The sequence below is a fragment of the Artibeus jamaicensis genome, unplaced genomic scaffold (assembly GCF_021234435.1).
Source record: "Artibeus jamaicensis isolate MK-2021 breed Jamaican fruit bat unplaced genomic scaffold, CSHL_Jam_final contig_2170, whole genome shotgun sequence".
Taxonomy (NCBI): Eukaryota; Metazoa; Chordata; class Mammalia; order Chiroptera; family Phyllostomidae; genus Artibeus; species Artibeus jamaicensis.
The window spans coordinates 16,739-37,021 of NW_026521445.1; the positions used below are offsets into that span (position 1 = coordinate 16,739).

The 20,283-nt window shown below is 39.3% G+C and overlaps 1 protein-coding gene across 5 annotated transcripts in view; it reads right to left on the reverse strand.

Annotated features, from left to right (window-relative positions):
• The window catches only part of EDEM3 (ER degradation enhancing alpha-mannosidase like protein 3), a 53,614-nt gene that overhangs the window by 14,829 nt on the left and 18,502 nt on the right, over window positions 1–20,283 (reverse strand). For 2 of the 5 annotated variants that reach the window (XM_053658261.1, XM_053658279.1), the window contains exons 7-17: window positions 18,241–18,375; window positions 15,520–15,625; window positions 12,253–12,350; window positions 10,612–10,737; window positions 10,342–10,425; window positions 8,776–8,859; window positions 8,126–8,250; window positions 4,069–4,234; window positions 3,675–3,829; window positions 2,625–2,781; window positions 458–649 (exon numbers count right to left, since the gene is read on the reverse strand). In XM_053658261.1, the coding sequence (XP_053514236.1) occupies window positions 458–649; window positions 2,625–2,781; window positions 3,675–3,829; window positions 4,069–4,234; window positions 8,126–8,250; window positions 8,776–8,859; window positions 10,342–10,425; window positions 10,612–10,737; window positions 12,253–12,350; window positions 15,520–15,625; window positions 18,241–18,375 (1,428 nt within the window). The remainder of the gene's footprint in view (window positions 1–457; window positions 650–2,624; window positions 2,782–3,674; window positions 3,830–4,068; window positions 4,235–8,125; window positions 8,251–8,775; window positions 8,860–10,341; window positions 10,426–10,611; window positions 10,738–12,252; window positions 12,351–15,519; window positions 15,626–18,240; window positions 18,376–20,283) is intronic. The other 3 variants (XM_053658277.1, XM_053658270.1, XM_053658272.1) reach the window with 3 other exon arrangements.

Here is a 20,283-nt window from a genome sequence, read left to right on the forward strand (position 1 = left end):
TCCACAATGGAAGAGGAAGAGCTGTCTCGGGCCCCACATTAAATACACGAACACTAACGAAAACTGATGAGCAAAGAAGAGGTTTCAAAATGTTTCACTTGAGCACCTCGGCATTAAGCCTCCAACCCTGATTTTTGTCCAGAGAAAGTTTTAGCAGTTGTTAAAAAAAAAACAAACTGAAAACCATTTTAGATTCAAGGTACTGATTTAGAGAAGAGACCAAGAATTGGGACAGTATCGGAACAATATTTTACATAAAATTCTGAAAACATATCGTGTATATAAACTAAGACTCAAAAACCTTAAGATATGTTTTTAACTTTATTCTGAGACATTGAAGACTTAGGTTTTTACAATGAATTCAAACTACTAAGTTTGAAAAGAGACTAAGAAATCAGACAACACTCTAATGGCATTTTTAACTCGGCCGCCACTAGCACTTGGTGAGTGCACTCACCTCCTTGTGTTTGGCCAGGTCGAGCCCAAACTGCGCGGGGCCGGCCGTCAGCACGACGCGGCCGAAGAACGGGTGGGACACAATCTGCACGGCCCGCGGGGGCAGCTGCTGCTCCTTCTGCTGCTGGCTGGACAGCTCGATCATCTCCTGCATGAACCGCAGGCCGTCCTCCGCGTCGACGGAACTAGCGGCCTGGGAAAGAAACTCGACGTCATCCTTTCAGGGAACGGCCCCCTTTTTTTTTCTTTTTTTGGAAACATTCAACTTTTTGATTTCTCAAGTACTACTGCACTATAGTGTTTCACTCTAAATCTTCTCTTTTCAGTTTTGGTCCCTACCAAATATTTATGGCCTAATTCATTCTAAAAAATATTACGACTGGTACAACCATTATGGAGAACAGTATGGAATTTTCTCAGAAAAATAAAAATCGACCTGCCTTTTGACCTAGCAATTCCACTGCTAGGATTATATCCCAAGAATCCTAAAACATCAATTTCAAAGAACCTATGCACCACAATGTTCATAGCAGCACAATTTACAATAGCCAAGAGTTGGAAGCAACCTAGGTGCCCGTCAGTAAATGAATGGATCAAAAAATTGTGGTACATTTACACAATGGAATTCTATGCAGCAGAGAGAAAGAAGGAGCTACTACCCTTTGCAACAACATGGATGGAACTGGAAAGCATTATGCTGAGTGAAATAGGCCAGGCATTGAAGGACAAATACCATATGATCTCACCTTTAACAGGAAGCTAAATAACAAAATAAGCAAATAGAATAAAAACAAAGACACTAAAATAGAGAACAAGTGGGCAGCGACCAGAGGGGAGAGGGAAGGGAATTTAAGGGGAAAAACGAGGAGGGATTTTGAAGAACAAGTATGAAAGACACAGGGATGAGGTCTGTGGGGAGACGGGGCGGAGGGGGGGTTGGGATGGGAGAAATTGACAAAAGAAAACTGTACTTGAAAAATAACTCAATAAATTAAAAAAAAATATTACTTCTAGAAATATTTCCTGGAAATTATGTCTGTAATTTTTACCAATATCTTTTTTACTGTTGTATAAAACACTTTTGATACAAATTGAGAATTGACTGTCACCCAATACTGAATGCTCATTTTGCTAGTTTTCACCAGGGTCTCCCCTTTCAGGAAGTAAAACCCATACCGGATCCATACTTCCTTTCTTTGAAATTATGAACCAACTACCAGATTAAATTCAAAACATATTTATCAGGTGACTATTCCATTCCAGCACTTGACTAGACCCTGGGGAGACAACCTTTAAGCTGGGCTTCCCTGGAGGCCGAGGAAAGGGACTGCTTCAGAAAGGGGTCAGTCAACAGCTACAGAACAGCTCCATCCCATAAGGATTAGGAGGCCAGTGGGTGGCAAGGATGTCATTGGTGGCCTGAATGTCGTTAGAGATGCCACTCCTCCTACTGAGGAGTGAAAGAGTGAGTGACGCATAAGGAAGCAGGCAGAACGTTCTTTGAAGAAAGGGTGGACGTGGCAAGAACGAAGATGAGACAGAAATGTGAGGGGCAGGGGAGGCTGTGGGAGGTCTGAATGTAAGATTTACAGACACCTGATAATGGTCCTAGGTTGAAATTACTTAGCAAACTACGTAGTTTTCTTAGAAGTAATGTACTAATAAGATGAGTATTTTAAAGAGCCCATGTTATAAATACTTTTCAAGTAAAAATCAATAAAAACTTCCCCAGAAGACATGTTATCTTTTCTATGCATAAACAAATGAATGCAAATTTTGATTTCTATAGGGAATAAAATACTTAGATTCAGTAGCTCTTTGGAAACTAACATAATGTAAAATATGGATACAAATATTAAAACCAATGATCACAAGACTCTGCTGTAAATAAAGGTAATGCAGACACGAGACGGAGAAACAGAGAACTGAGACGTGAGTCCTGTACTTGACTTTATTAACTAAAGCAAACTACCCAACCTACTGGACCCACTACAGCATGCAGGGGCCGAATTGGATGGCTTTCCAACATATTTTCAAGTCCTAAAATGTTGAGTCTATAATTTTAACCCACACTTCAAATGGTTTTTAAAAGCCCAATGTCATTCTCTTATTAAGCAAATGAGACCAGAACAGCGGAGTTGGACCTGATTAGCGCAGGGATGTCTTACTTGGATTGCATGTTGAACCAACTGGACTCTCCCATCTTTCAGGTGAATCAGACTCACCCCCATCTTCTTCAAGATTTCTAAGTGCTCGGGGTTAGTGGCCATGAAATCTCTGGCTCTCAGAGGGGGTTTAGCTCCACTCCTGAAACTCTCCTCTCTGCTAAAAGCAATGATAGGCAAGGCTTAAAAAACTACAAATCAGAACTGGGGAAAAACATAAAGCAAATAAAAATAATGTTAGATCCTTGCAAAACTGCTAGTTTTAGAACTAGTGAAAATGGACTAACTGAAAACAGGCATTTGCCTATATATATATCTTAGGTTATTAATAAGTGGTACAGCTTTTAAATATAATTATTTTACAGTTGTAAAACCATGTATACTATCTGTAAGGTATTATTGGTAAGCAAAATTAGAACCATTTGAAAGCACAGAGTAGATTGGCTTTGGGATGTGTTACTACTGATTTCTTCCTTAAAAAAGAGTTTTTTCTCCCCATATTTTAAAAGCAAAACAATAGTTGTATCGGTGAATGATAACATTCACTTAAATTTTTTATTTTTATTTTCTATTAATGGCCTTTCTAATTTAACCACTTGGAAAAAATGAACTCATTAAGGCCAAAATCTTACTTAACAACTAAGAATAAGCACCCTGTTAAAAAATAAAATCAAACAAAAGAAAAACTATATTTGCACTACACAAAAACTACAGGTAAAAGGAAGAATATTTTCTACATATACAAGATACATGAAAATATTTGATGAAACCATTTCATATAAAAATGAGCTATACAAGTTGAAATTATATGCTGCCCACTGACTATTAAGTTCATTAAACGAGATAAATAGAAAATTTTCACAATAATAAAAGACACTGCAGAATAAACTTTGCTATCTAACTTTACTCACAGTTTTTATTTGAATCAGCAAGACTACACACCTCAACAGCTTTGGTCTGAGAGACGACTGTCGCCACCCTTCTATGTCCCCCGTGTTCCCTGGCATCTACTAAGAATAACTCTGATAATGGTACAAAACACAAACATCTTACACTCGGATGATGCCTCTGGGGCAGCTCTTATCCACCACGTTTTTCAAGGGCTCACGAATGCTCTGAGCGTACAGCGGGTCGTTAGGGAAGAGAATCTGAGTATTTGGACAAGTCCAATCAAAATTGCTGTCATCCAGTTCTATATATTCTGAAGTCTACGATGCAAAAGAAAGTTACGTGAGCATGACTATTTCACCTAACACTGTACTTTGTTCAAAGGAGATGTTAAATAACATGTAAGTGTATACAGGATGCAATAAACAGCGAGTATATTTTTCCTCCTACCACACTACATTTATTGAATTCTAGTCACGGATTAGTTTCCACATGGAAAAATAGAACAAACTCAGAGAAGAAAATACGAAATAAGACTGTGATTAAAAATGTAACCTACTGTGTTCTTCTTAGAGGTGCTTTGATTTGTCGTAGAGAGCCAAAGAGGTAAAAGGTGAGCTTCTGTTGTGAATATATAATCTTCTATGTCAAAAATAATATCTTCTTTATCCGCAAATAGCAGGTAAAGATATTTAAACATTTCAGCCAAGAAGAAAGAATCCATTCTAAAATAAGAGGACACAAGTAAATGTAAGAGCACAGGGGTATGCTAATGCCAACGACCTGGAGGCCAGAGTCCAGGGCGCTGGTCTACCAGCGTGGAGGCGCTGATCTACCTACACCAATGTGGACGTCCAAGGAACTAGAGAACACATCCGTCCCCGGGGGTGTCAGCCCTGACTCCACGTACTTCCCAAAGAAATCAAACCACCAGTGCACCTGCCCACCACACGGGTACCCTGAATCTTGCCAATCCTGCAGACAAGATTCTCCCACTGGCCTTCCAGTGAGGGAGAGTTCCACTTCTTCTATAGGGAACCAACAGCTGGGAGGTAATGCAGACAAACGCTACTACTGGGAGCCGTATAATCTTCAATTAATATTAACTGAATGGGATGAAGTAATACAACTTTGATGGAGTTTATTATGCAGCTATTTAAGTGATAAACAAAAAGGCTTTGAAGGCAAGGGCTTTGTACAAAAAGTTGCATGAAAAAAGAATAGCACAAATCACATAGAGTATAACTATAAATACCTGTAAAGAAAAATAAAAGCAATAAAAATATGTAATGTTATGGACTATTTAATGTTATAATGTTTTAATAAACAATTTTTAAAAGCTTTCATACAATTAAAAGTGGCAGAAAAAGAGCATGGCTATTAGCTGGAGTGATAGTAATATGAGCCTTAATTAAAGGACCACCTCCCAGAGCATCTTGGTTTTTGACAGTAATAAATAACTTGCAGTTTGCTGGACAGGTTGCACAGTCTCATACCTCTGGCCAAGCACAACTCCTGGCACACAGTAGGCACTCAACAGACATTTAATGAATTGAATGCAAGTGTACACAGCATTACTAAAGAATGAACTTGAAAGGTTGTGAAACATAGTGGTAATGAACTTTGGAAATAGAAAAGACCTTCCCCTGACCATGGCTATATTGTACAGGGACTGTGAACTTCAGCACATTCTTCTGTCAAGAACATCATCACTACATACCTAACACTTGTGTAAACACTAAATGAGATACTGTATCTATTATGTAGCATAGTACCCGGCATATACATACGAGCTCAAAAACAGAACTATCATTCTTCTCCCTACACATTAATGATGTTTTACTTTGAAACAACTCACCTGACATGCTTCAGAACCCTTCTGAACATTTTAGATGTCAGTCTCTACAGAACAGATAAGCCACTTCCCTTTCAACCTGCCGCACACCTACGACAAGTTAACATTTTCTGAAGGAATGACAGTTATTATTACAAGCAATTGCCAGCTTGAGAACAGTAGACTCACAAGCAGGATGCTGATTTTTGACAAATTCTAGAACTGATTGCAAAACAGAGAAACACCTGGAAACACTAGGAAAAGAATAAGGACACGGTCTGGTCACTACGTATGAGTCGGGTAAAACTGGCACATTGGGTGTCTTATCTACCTAATTTGTATTAAAAACCAATAAACATGTACACACGTGCAAACACACAGGTGTTAAAAATGTCTGGAAGACTGCTGATCAAATTTCCAGTGGTGGTTATCTTAGGGCGGTCAAGCAGGGGAAGTGTCTTAGGAAGATCCTCATATTCCTCTTGCCATCTAAATTCTGTCCAGTGGTCACCCACTATCAGGAAACTACAGACACTTCTGTGTGCAAAACTGTGTGTGTGAGGACACTGGGGAGCCAGGCGACGCACTGGAAGGCCCGCTGGGGAGGAGGCAGCCACAGGCGGGGAGCTCATAAGAGAAAGCGGCGAAGTCGTGGTCCTGGCCAACATCCTTCCCGAAACTGTAGGTGGACGTTTTTTAAGGCATGCTTACCTACACTGCAGATCACTAAACACAGGAAGCTTAGCCAATACAGTGGACGACTGAGACGAGAATCAAGTTCTCTTTTTGGTCTAAAAGCACTAAAAAAAAACCCCAAACAAAAAACCATGAAATTCTGCCAGGATAAGTGTAAAGTTCTACTTCACAGTGAAAAAAAAAAAAAAGCCAGTTGCACAGCAGGGTGGGGGACGCCCATTTGTCACCAGGCCATAATGAGGTGTCTGAGATCAACTGGCCAGAAGTTCACTGTGAGCTGAACACAGTAAAGCTGCTGAAAGATCTAAAGCTCGCCCAGCAGCACCCTATGACGAAGACGGGTGCGCGCTGCGGTGAGGGAGTCGGTGACACAGCGACCCTCAACTGCATAGAGGGCAAGGCCATCGGCCCCTGGGAAAATGAGCAACCTGGGGCCTGGATCCAGACGGTAACGGTGCTGATGTGCCAGGCATGTCTTGAGCGTGGTTTGTTCTGGACATGCTATTTTAAGAGACGCTGCATATGCTGGAATACAATCAGAATGGAGCAAAGGCAGTGGGGTAAGAGCTCCTGAAACAATGTCATGTAAGGAATATTCAGTAGGGGGGCATATTAAATTCAGAAAACTGGAACTTGTTGAACAGTAAATCATGGCTTCCTCTCCAATACATCAACCTACTACTCCTCTTTCTATTGCAGCACCTACCTACCGCATGGCTGTAATTTGCAATTAATTCTTTACACACCATTTTCTTCGCTGACTACAAGTCATGAGAGGACAGGGACTGATTCTAATTTATTTTTCTGTCCTCAAGTTTAATGAAGTGCAGTGCCTGGCATATAGTTAAGTGACTCATTAGCATTGTAGTCAAAAGCCAATCTGCCTCGATTAGAATGACTTAACCTTACTCACTGTGTGACCTTGGGCAAGTTCTCTAACCTCTCTGTGCCTTGGTCTTTTCATGTGGAAAAGGAAGATTATAATAGAAATTCCACATCAGAAGGTTGTTGTCAACATCCAAAGTGCTTCGTTAGAAGAGTGCCTGGAACGCAGGAAGCAGGATGAACACACAGGCTGTCTGCTCCCATCCCCTGCTGCTGCTCTCTGCCTGCTTCCGGGAACCTGTCCTTTCTCGTGCATCAGCTGTGGTCAGAGAAGGAGGTGCCAGTGCTAATAACCACAACCTAATACTCCGAGGGAAGGACCAAGGGACAACCCCGAGTAGATGAAGGACACAGGACCTTCCAGAAACTGTTCAGTGACTGCCACATCTCACTTTGCATTTCATGTCCCTTTAATACGTTTCATGGCACTTACACAATGTTTTAAAGCCCATTTATCTGCCTGTCCTGAGCAATTCAATGACAGAAAAGACAGGTTCCCATATCATTAATCCTCGAAAATACTGTAACTCTGGCACATAAGACACCTGGGTAAGTATTTGTGGAATGAACATTTGCTAACCAAATAAACAAAGAAGCTTTACTATTCTTGTAGCAGTATGTTGTTATGTTCTGGAGAGTTAAAATAGCCAGATAAGGGATCTCAGAACAGAAATGCTACTGAGTATCACCTTAACCAAAGTGTGCTTTTTGTATCTGGAGTAACTCGTGCCGTCTACATCTATCTGGTGCCCAGCGACACAGAAACCGCCAACCACCCTTCCCAGCCTCCAAATCTGCAACAGAATCATACACACGCTGACCACGACATTGTTTTTGAGGAACTCTTGACCGAACACAAATCATAATCCAGATTATTCATCAGCACCTTGATAATTTCTAACATTTTATGTAACATAAAAAAACTATTACAAAGGAAAAATAAAACCTCAATATTCCTAATACTCCTAATACCAAGGTTCTGATATTTAACACTCATTTGTTCATCATTTTAAAAATCATTTGAGCATCTTCTATATGCCAGGTACTATGATAAAAATCAACTTTTCAAACAATTTAAAATGAGCCTATTCAGGAGAATTAAAAATAAAACCAACAAACTATGGCTTGCACCTTCACACACCCTCTGCAGAAGATTACGCGTGTCCAAACTCCACCAGCCGCATTTCGGGGAATGTTTTACCTGTCCTCATGACTTCCAGTACGAACATCCTTCATGGCAGCAAATCCGCAAGGCACTCTAGCATATTTATTTAAATTTTCAATAAGTGTTTTCCCTACTTCAAGGTAGTAAGGGTCTCCTGTAGCCTATTAAAAAGGAGAATATATACACATATATATAGCTTATGTATTACCATACATTCATTTCTCAAATATTTATTGAGTACCTACTAGGTGCCAGGCATTGTATCAGGCACAGGAACACAAGTTACACAGAACCTAGCTCTGAAAATAAGCCATGGAATCTGCTTTACAGAATGACTTAAACACACCACTGGAAAGCCATCCAATTGTGTATCTTAACCTTTACAGTAAGTTTCTAATGCCCAAAAGGTTTTCTGATTAAAGGAAGGCAAGAGGCATGCTTTAGAAAGCAGCTCTAGAATACAAAATTTCTCTTTAAAGAAATGATTACATGGCTATCATGAAAAGGCATAAAACTCAAGTATCAGTTCTTGCATCTCCCCATAACTCTCGGAGCTGGATGAGTATGAGCCCTGATATATCCAACCACTACAACACTGAACGAGGACTTGGAAAGCCCAGTCACTCTCACAATAGCAAATGGGGGTGGGGAGACAAACCAGCAACAAGGAAGGCAAATTAGCTTACTTTATATAAGAAGTAGGTGCTTTCTGCAAATTCTGGTCTTAAAGGATGTTGAGCCCAATGTACCCTGAAATCTGTGGTAAATGCCTAGAGAAAAAAATATACAAATAGAAAAAAAGAGTGATTAAGAAATAATAAACTAGGCCTAGAATATATAGTAGTATATAAATTAGATCAAAAACGAGTAAAAATAATTAGAATACTGATAAAAATTTTCATCTACACAATAAAAATTTCCATTGCTGAAAAACCACAATTCGTCTTTGCTAAGGCTTCTATTGGATGAAATTTGAACCATCACTGTGGCTGCTGGGAAGCTCAGAGGACACTGTGACATTGAGCAGGGACACCACACGGGGCCCGACAGCCCACACAGCTGTGTCTTCTTTCCCCATTTCCACTTTTTCTCTGAATGGAGTCCCCAGTTCTCATGTTTCTATTTTTGCTTATGCTTTCTTTTATAACAACCTCAAACTCTCTGTGGAATAAGGAAGGCATTATTTAAAAATAAAACTAGTCTCACTTGAAATGTACTCAGTAACAGAGCCAACTGATTTAAAGGCCAATGAAAACCCTTATGAGAACCAAATAAAATCTCCATGGTGATAATATGTATTCAGTTGAAGCTTTAGCTTATTCTGAGGGAATGTGAATTTTCTACAATGCTCAGTCCTACTCACCTGAAGGCTAATAAAATGCTACTCTCCGAGGCAAACCCTGGGGGAAGCATTCCCAAGCACTTGGTGGGATGCCTGGGTTTCTCACCGGGGACAGGGAACAAGCAGGGGCAGAATAAGGCCATTCATGAATGTGGAGATTTTTTTTCAAATATTTTACTTATTTATTTTTTAGAGAGAGGGGAAGGGAAGGAGAAAGAGTGGGAGAGAAACGTCAGTGTGTGGTTGCCTCTCACACGCCCCCTACTGGGGACCTGGCCGGCAACCCAGGAATGTGCCCTGAATGGGAATCAAACCAGTGACTCTTTGCTTCACAGGCCCGCATTCAATACACTGAGCTACACCAGCCAGGGCAAATTTGCAGATTTTTAATGGACACCTCTGGAAAGCCAAAAGGTATGTTACTAAAATCTTGCCATATGAAGCTAGCAAGAACACCTATTACTGATGGTGTATAAAAGCCAGGGGGAGTAACCGTCAATCAGCACAAGGAAGAACTGTATTCCCCATACTTCCAGGGAACATGTGTGATCAGCAAGAGGACAGTCGATGTATATCATTTCTATAAAATAAGCCTCAGAAAATAAAAAGTAAAAAGGTCTCCCTGGTGGGTATATGTAAAAGTTAGAATGAAATAACATGGAATGCTATGGATTGGCAAGGGTTGAGAAACTAATTCAGGATTTTTTTTACATAAAATAAGTCAAGTGTCAGAATTACCATAAACTAGACTTTTCTGAATACACGAAGAAAAAACATATACAATGCTCTGTAAGCCAAAAATAAACTATATAATGCAGAAAAAATAAATAGTAAAAAATGGACATTTTCTACCTTAAAATTAGCAATTTACTATATATTTAAATTAGAATCCCAAAGATAATTTACTTACCTCTGGTAGAAAATTGTGTTTTTTAATCACCTGATACAACATTTCATGAGTTTCAATAGCAGGTCTAATATCCCCCTTTAAGACCTAAAAGTCAACATTAACAACAGCGTTACCTGCCTTTTTAATTATAATCATTTTATAGCAAGGAAATGTAGCTTTACACAATTTTAAAATGTGACTCTGTTGGTAATTCTCTTTCAGAGATCACAAGGGCACTAGTTATAATCATTTCACTTCAGTGTCAGGACAACAGAGTGTGTGGCGTTTTACCTGCAGACCTGGAAAGAAGGCGAGCAGAGCATCCATCCAGGTGCGAGCGTTCAGCATCGGCTTGTGGATGTGCACGTCCAGCAGGAGCGGGGGCTGGCTGATGTACCGCATGATGGCGTCGTAGTGCTGCAAGAGCACAGCGTGTGTTCAGCAAGGGAGACCAAAAGAGGGGAGCTATTCTAAACACAGGATTTCACTAAACAGCACTGCAAAGAAATTAAACCTGCATTCATACACTATAAATACATTTACAACACCGTTATTATGTAAATATTTATTTATATACGCAATTTTCCTAAAACATATGGTATAGACACCCTGTGTGCTTTAACTGATGCAGAATATGAAAGACTGCCATTGACATGGGACCTTCGGGGGAGCAGATCTGAGTCTGGCTATGCTGTGCGATGAGCCCATGGTGAGTATACCCCTGTGGCCCAAGGGCGCTCTTACATCCTCTTGAAATGTACTTTCAGGCTTCTAGATTAACAGAATTAGTTTGTTTTCTCCTGTGTCTGGGAACTTTGGACTCTTGGCTAACAATATTCTGGTGCTCACCGTTACCCGAACTAACGCATCTAACTTCCACTGCTGCTCTTGCGATCCTGCTAGGTCTGCCGTTCAGGCGCCTAAACTCTTTCCCCTTCTTTTATCTTCTTCTCCTGCTTGTTCCTCAGCTGTAACAAGCTGAGCTGTTCGAGTCCATGAATGATGAGCCAAAAAAAATACCTCTCCTCATTAACCTCAAGAAAATCTTGTTATAATCCAATTGATGGCTTATTAGCACTCTTAGTAGTTTTTTTCCCCTAACTCATCTACTATTTCATCACTCCTTATGCATTAACTCATTTAATCCTCCCCAAACTCTATAAATACATAGTACCAGAACTCACGTTTTGTGGAAGGGGGAGCAGAGGCAAATGGTGTAGAGTTATTTGACCAAAGTCACAAAACCAGTGGCCCAACCAGGACTGAAACCCAGGCAGGAAAACTGTTGCACCTTTAACCCCTGTGCCACACTGTCTCACAGTAATGTGGCTGAACTGATGGGAGGGCCAAGAAACGGCGGAGTATTTCAAAAAGGACAGTGATATGGCCAATGAGTCTGCTCATTTCAGTTTCCTTCAATTACAGACAAAGGTGATCCAACCGGGTTCAATAATATCCCCCATCCCCTAATTTGCCCATGGCCCTGATCCAGACTTCAGACTTGCAGACAGCTTTTAAAATGAACACCCGGAAGATTCTCCAAGTTTCGTTCCCACAGCCCTACATACTTGATGTGATCGAGGACCAAACTTCCCCCCCAAAAAAGGCAAAAGCGAACCAGTAATTTATTCCAATAAATTCTCTTCTTTGTATGAGATATTAGGTAAAACTCAAATCTACATATTACTTACTGTCAGATCTTGAAACTTCCTGACAAGAGATGAAAATAAAACTATTCTGTAGACTAGTTTTTGGAATGTATGTGGCTTTTCCCCTGTCCCTGTCCGACACCGCCAGGAAAAATTGACTAAAAACCTGCCACACATTTAAAAATAATTACTTTCAGAATGTCCCTCATCATTGGGTTTCTATCAAAATCTGGTACTCAGATTAAGTTGGCTCTAGAGTTAATACAAAACTGGATCAACTTACTGTATTAAATCTTTCCAGAAAACTGTCATCTCCAAGCAAGACATAGGCTTTCAATAGATATTCATAATAGGAGTCAATGCCCGCTCCAACTCCGCTATCTACGGAAAATGAGTATAAATGTGAGTCTTTATTAAACTAGTCAAAAATTCTTTTACAGAGTACAAATGAGGGTACCAGTATACTAAGAATGAAAAATCAGTCTAAACATGAAACTGTTTAAAGTAAAAATTACACGCAGCCGTAACTATTAACCCTACTATATGAATAATAGTTCCTTTGCTAATAGTTTATATATTTAGAATGCTACTTGCCAAAACTGCTTACAAAGGTCTTATTTAAAAGCAGGAAATACTAGCTTTAAGAATTTTTTAAGATCATTTTCTCAGGGAGGAATTCCAAAGAGGAAGCACTAAATTATGTATTTTTTTAATGAGACCCTTAATCACGAAGACATCAATCTTTACAGTTATAACAGGCATGAAAACAATGCTACTATTTGGAGTTGTCAGTTCTAACTGCTACAATTAGCACTGATTGTTGGCTTCTTCCTCCAAGATCATCACAGAGGTTCAAAGAGAGAAACTAACAAGAAAATGATGAATCCTGGTGGCAGGGGGTGGGGACAGGGGTGGAAGGGAGGGGAGGAGAGAGAGAAGAGGGCTGCTGTGGCCCGGAGCAGAGGCAGCCAGCCTGGCTATGAAGGGTCAGATAGGAGGGACACACAGCTGGAGCTTGGCTCCTGCCTCTCCCCGCCACGGCCTGAGACACAGTGTCTCCTGCCACGACTCAGATCCACGCTCCAGGTACTCTCAGGGCTAAGATCCACGCAGCACAGAGCCCTGCATGAGAAGCCGAACAAACGAAGTCGGAACTGACTTTAGCCCTTCTTTCCCCACCGTTTCCCCTCCAAACTCCTCAGGCCACTGAATTACAATCTAAATTATAATTATAGTAACAATCTTAAAAATCCCTATATTCAGGGCACATTCAAATTAGAATGTCCAGAGTTCCAGGCATTGCTGTTTTTTAAAACTTCTTGGAATTCATTTCTAAAATCACTGGGCTGAACAGGAATTCGAGTGTGAATTTGCCACAAAGTACATGACAAGGAAACATGAACTTATGAGTCCAAAACATTTAACCAGCATGACTTTTTTAAAAGAAAAAGAATGCTAGAATAAAAGTTTATCAGGCGAGAAAAACTTAGAATAGGCACACCAAAAATTTAAATTGTTCTAATGGACATATTAAAGTGATGGAGAAGATATTAGCAATACAAAATAAGAAAAAAAACTATTTTAATTGAGCAGAAATATATGGAATAAGAAACGTAACAGTTTCAATAACATCACGGATAGAAGCAAAAGCTGAGGAACATACTAGCAAACTGAAGACCACAGCAGTCTTATTCTAGAAGAAAAATAGGGTAGGAAAAAACAATATGTATGTTAACATATATGGAGGATAGAAATAGAAGGAATTTACCTAATAGGAACTACAAAAAGAGAGATAAATAAAAATGAAAAGGATAAAATATCTAAAAAATAAGGACCAATTTCTTAGCGATTTTCAAAGATTTTAAATAGAAAGGATTCAGAGGATACCAAAAGGAGAGATAAAGGTCTACAGCTAAAATTATGATAACATTTTTAGAATTTTTTCTTTGGCTTTGATACTCTTAATCTTCCACAGAAAAAAAGTAGATCACATACAAGGGCATAGAAATCAGAATACCAGATTTTTAATAGGATGTAAGAAGATAATGGATTGTATTTTCAAGAATGTGAAAGAAAAGAACTTAAAATTATATCCAGCCTAACTGTCGCTCAAACATGAAAGCATAATAAAATTGCTGTCAGGCATGTAAGGCCTCAGAAACTATTAAAAACTACTGAAAAAAGTTGGGGATAAATACTTAAATAAGAAGAGACAAATCTAAGAGATGTTGCAAATAATATACAAAGTACATGTGACCAAATACCTTAATATAGTTTGTTATCTTTAAAGAAACAGGAAGAAAAACCAAAAGAAAAGAGAGAAAACATATCCATAGTGAACAGAATGCAATCACTACACAAATCAGGGTAAAGGCAGATGAGGACTGGAGGGAGGGGGAGGGGACACAGGGACGGGAGTGCGTGCTGAATTCAAGTTCCTGTCTCACTGGGAGGCAAACACAGGGCTCAGTTACAAAGAAACACATCAAAGAAACAGAAAAGATGGGGTGCACTGAAATTACGAATGGTGTAAGTCAGCCCAAATATAATCGCAGAAGCAGGGAGAGTCCAGACTACACACAGGAGTAACAGGCTGTCAAGTGGTTGCTTCTGCAGAAGATGGTCCATTTGTGGTGCTTGTTACACATTAAAAATGACCAAGTGAAATGGGCCACACATGGGCCCATGATGAGACTGTCATAAGCCAACAATTATAACTGATTGAATTATGATTAATTAATTTGCACCTGAGTTCCAAAGCAAGTTAAAAAAAAAGAGAAAGAAAGAAAGAAAGAAAGAAAGAAAGAAAGAAAGAAAGAAAGAAAGAAAGAAAAAGATTGTAGAATCGGAAGCCAGGATTCTGATTAGTTTCAGAAACCATTTAGATAAAACTTAGAAAAATTTTATACAATAGTGAATGGAGGCAGTAATTTTCATAGGTTCAAATTAATAATTATATTTTTAATTTATTTAATAGCAGGTGGTTCTTTTTTATGTATATGTAACATCATAAGACTTTTGGGAAACAGAAACTCACATAAGCAAGATAATGTCGTAAGGAATATCCAGTATATTTCCATTCATCTCTGCATGTTTTATAAGGGGTCTTGTAAAGAGGAAATCACATTCTTTACACAATCCTGTACCCTGTTTGTTCATGTAACATCATAATATGCTTTGTCTCACGATTCGAATTCATTTAATAAGAACTGGCAAGAACACTGCTGGACACGGAGTTCCACTTACACCTTCGTGTGAGACGGCTGAGGATGCAGACGGCGGAGACCGTCGAAGAAACCTATTCTACTGTCCCTCTAACCCTCTTCCTAAAATGCTACACCCAGGAAGCTATGAAATAGCACACTAAGCTGTCTAGAAAAAGTGTGCTCTTGTTTGGCACACCGAGAAAAGAGTAAGGCTAAATTAGTCATAATTCTGGCAATCTTGTGAGAAATGTGCTTTATACTGACCCCCGGGCTACTTCAACAAATCCAAATCCCAACCATTCTAGGATGTGAAGTTCTGATTAAAAAAAACCTAACTTACATACCTTTTCGTACCCAGTCTCCAGTATGAATATTTATAGTCACACCCACTAAATTACTACTTCGCTGTCTTTTTTCCCAGAGAAAATCGAGAGCTTTTCTTGCATATTCCTATAATTAAAAAAAGAAAAAGCATACTTTAATAACTTCATGTCTCTGGCAAACAGGAACAAAGAAACAAATATCAAAGGCCCACAGACTATTTTAAGGAATAACTAAACTTCTAAGATAACCATTAATAATTTATGTTACATTTCCACACAAGTCAAATCTCGGCTCTTTTGCAGCCAGTCAAATCTAGTTAAAAACAATGACTCTGAAAATGCTATTTAGTGGCCATGATCTCAGTCTGAAACCATGCGGATTCATCTGCTCTTGTAGTACAAGTTCACATTCACACACACGTATTATTAAATTAAGTTAATTGCTGACATAATTAAATGCACTTGATGTGTCACTTAGATGCAAAGTGAAAATCTCCTCAGATATTCTTATTTAGAAAATAGGAAGAGCTTTGAAAGCTTGTACACCATCTCTGAAACACAAACAGGCATTTAAGATCCCACTTTTGCCCTGGCTGGTGTGGCTCAGTGGATTGAGCGCCGGCCTGTGAACCAAAGGACTGATGATTCAATTCCCAGTCAGGGCACAGGCCTGGGTTGCAGGCTAGGTTCCCAGTTGGGGGCACATGAGAGGCAACCACACATTGATGTTTCTCACCTTCTCTTTCTCCCTCCCTTCACCTTTCTCAGGAAATAAATAAATGAAATCTTTTTTTAAAATCTCACTTTTTTTTAAAGAGAGAGGGGAAGGAGAGGAGAAAGAGAGAGAAACAGCAATGTGCAAGAGACACATCGATCTGTTGCCTCTCACATGCCCCTAACTAGGGACCTGGCCTGCAACCCAGGTATGTGCCCTGACTGGGACTCGAACCAGTGACCTTTTGGTTCACAGGCTGGCACCCAATCTACTGAGCCACAACAGCCAGGGCAAAGATCCCACTTTTTGAACAACTCTTCTTTGTTAGAGAGTCAGTAAATCAACTAGTATTCATTTGACAACCAAACTTTTAACCTTATGATAATAGTTTCTTTTCTTTTTTTCATTTATTTTTACCCATTGGACACTAATTTCCTGATCAAATTCTTGGTTTTGGACATGTACTGGATAGTTTCCAAGTTCAAACTAATTTAAGAGCATAAATCTACTTAGCATTGCAGAGATTCTAAAAAAGAAATCATAAACCAACATGTCACTTTGCAGACATTTAATTCTTGCCTCACACTATTTAAGCTGATTTGTACAACAAGGCAGACTACAACTTTCATTACATGCCATAGTTCCAGAGCTGGAAAGTGTCATCAAGATTATATTTCCCTGTTCTATCCTCCAGCTAAGAAAACAGTCCTAGTAAAAGTCAAAGATTAACCCAGCTTAAAACTAAATTATAGGACAACTAAATGAGGTCTCTTTATAGATTGGCCCAAAGGTCAGCAAACTTTTTCTGACAAGGGCCAGGGAGTAAGTCTTCTCGGCGCTGTCACAATTTTTCAACTGTGTCACTGTAGCACAAATGCAGCCACAGACAAGACCAGACAGATGAGCTCGGCTCTGCTCCGGTAAAACTCCATTCACAGAAACAGACGCTGGCTAGACGTGGCTGCAGACTGCGGTTTCCAGTCCTGGGTCAGATCGGCGCTCTACCACCTGCATTCGGTTGCTCATAGTAAATCACTGACCCTTCAAGAAGCTTCAAAAATCGTGACTCTCAACAGAGTTACTCATAAACACAAAGCAGCCTGGAGGAAGGAGTATGGGCTCTGACTTCGGAAAGGCAAGGATTCTAACTCCACTTCCATTCGTTCACCCACCGGCTGTGCATCTTACCCTCTGAGCTCACTCTTCTCACCCGAATCTCAGAGTCTGTGGTTCAAATTAGTGTGCAAGAGTGTCTTTACTTAATAGTTGACCAGGAATAGAATGAAAACTAAACCAAACATGATACACCTGTCCGAGAGACACTTCAGCGCGCACACACACAATGTGACTTGTTTTATTTACATTCCGATCTAATGTCTCTAAAGCTGACACATTTCCCTCTTTCTTCTTGTTCCACCTGCACCATCTGACGAGTTTTTAAAAGACTCCTGCCGCACATATTAAAAAAAAGGGTGTTTTGTGTTAATATTGCTCTCCAATGCCAAGCTTAAACAATTAGATAAAAAAATTTTTTTAAATGTGAGACTTTGCTAGTCCACAATAAACTACGTGAAGGACACTAAGTCTTTTGGACAATTAATAACATTTCCCTTGATGTAATTAAAGACAAGACTCTTGATCAAGACTCAAGTGTAAAAATTTCATCGTGTTTTAGATTAATGAAGTTTTTAGAAATGCGTTAGAACACCTCACAGTCTGAAAATAAAAAACCTGGAGATGTCTTATTTCATGTAAGACATTTGTGGCATCAAATTCATAGTAATATGGCTAAAAAATCTGAGAACAAAACTAAATTTTATAGTTTGTGAAAAAATGTGAAGTTGCAGTTAATGTATTTACCTCACAATGACTTCCATGTTTCTGACAAAAACTGTGATGGGAGGTACACAGTTCACTAAAACAACAGTGCCCCTCCGACCATTAATCCTAATAACTGACCCATGGGAAAAAGACACCAAGTTAGTTGTGCCCAGTGCCCGGGAGACGGAAGACTGTGAAGAGCGAACCTCGAACACCGCTGCTCCCGTGAACCGACTCAGGGCCGCGAACTCGAGGATCAAGGTGCCTGCACAGGCCGTGCAGGTGTCGGTCTCCGTCCCCGTCCGGGCTTCTGGCTTCCTGATGCCAAACTTTAAGTTAATCTAAATAAAATCAGGAGATGGTTATTAGCATTAAAGAGATACTGACTCCTGCATCAGAATATTTCTCAATCAAGACTTCTTATCAGCCCTGGCTGTGTGGCTCAGCGGACTAAGTGTTGGCCTGCAAACCAAAAGGTTCTGGTTCGTTTCCCAGCCAGGGCTCAGGCCAGGTCCCCAGCTGGGGGCGTGCAAGAGGCAACTTACTGAGGTATCTTTCGAAAGTTGCTGTTTTTCTCCCTTTCTTAAACTTCCCTTCTCCTCTAAAAGTAAATAGAATCTTTAAAACAAACAAACAAACAAAAAACTGTAAAAAAAGACTTTTTATCAAAACATGAAAATAATTCACAAAATAACTAAATCCTTACATTCAATCTGACGATCTTTGTGACTTTCCTATTATTATCGAGGGAAATGTATTCTATGCACACAGTAAGTTTTCATTTAGTTCCTTCCTCAATGATATTGAAATTCAGTATCATTATAAAAATTACACAAAGAAAATAACTTCTATAACAGTTCTGTTTGCAGGACAGTTTGAACTAATTAGTACAAGAACAGACAACTAGATAGACCAACCCTAGAAGAAACTGGGTTTAATTGAGAATTTGTGAGAAACCAGTGCTATATTATATGGGTCTTCACAGGGAAAACACTGATTAAGTTATGATATGTATTTTTAAAGAAATTAAAATTTTGTTTCAGGTTTAAAAAGTTTTAAAATGTAATACATTGCCTTGCTAATGGACTAACAAATCAACACACAAAAAATTACTTTTAAAGGACTATTTTGTTTTATAATTCAAAGACAGTCATACTGCCTTTTTATAACACCACAGTATAAACCTTCATTAACCAAACTAAACTGACTAAAAATAGGATGTTTTTCTGAAGTCCAAATAAATAACCAAAAACCAAGCACATGCCAATAACTTTGCATAAAATAAACAAAAAAAATCAAATGTTAAACATCATGAGTATATTTCCAAATCAGTTATTACTCAAATTCTTATAAACAGAAGCTCAAGTAACTTTATCTCTACTGGTCTGCAGAACCCAGCTGCTGGGTGTGCATCTGACCCGAACGGCGTCGGTCAACAGACTGGACTGTCTGAGCCCAGAGACAGATGTCAGCAGAAAACGACGAACGTGAAATGTAGGTGAGACATGGGTCACTGTGTGGGCTTTGGTACTGCAAAAAATGGCCCCATTGTCCCTGTTAAACTGACAAAAGAATGGTAATAACTATTACAACGGCAAAGTACAGTGACACGTGCTTTTATACAACTAACACTCAGGAGCTGCAAGTGCAGAAACTTTCTGCAGAACAACTGGGCAGAGGACTTTATTTCCTCTTCTAGAACTGTATCCCAAGGAAGAAACAGGTAAAAAGATGTGTATAAAGAAGGGCAATTTCAAACATCAAAAACTAAAAATTTAAATAAGAGATTTAACACTAGTCTGTTTCAGAAAAAAACGGTGTTGGTCACAACCCAGTAAACGGAGGGGTGAAGTCAATGGGCTGCAACCTCTAATTTGAGAGGCACTGTTATCTCTGGCCGGAAGTGTCCTGATGAAGGAGATGAGTCTTACTTGATTTGTGTCGGTGGAGAAGTTATTCCAGACTATTGAGAGGACACTTAAAGGCAGAGCAATGAAAAAATAATAAAACTAAACCAAAAAGATAAAACCCGAGGTGGTTTGAGGGACACTAATAGCTTCTGGGTGGGAGAGAAATCAGAAAGGAAGCTGATTGGCAAACCACAAGGAGTTCTGAAAGTTAAAAGACGAGAAGAGTATAACAGGAAGAGTCTGTAAAATTTCTGAGAGCATTTTGATAAAAACATTTTAGTAAGATTAATTTTTAAAGCTCTGAACCATAAATCAGAGAGAAAAGAATAAGACAAGAAT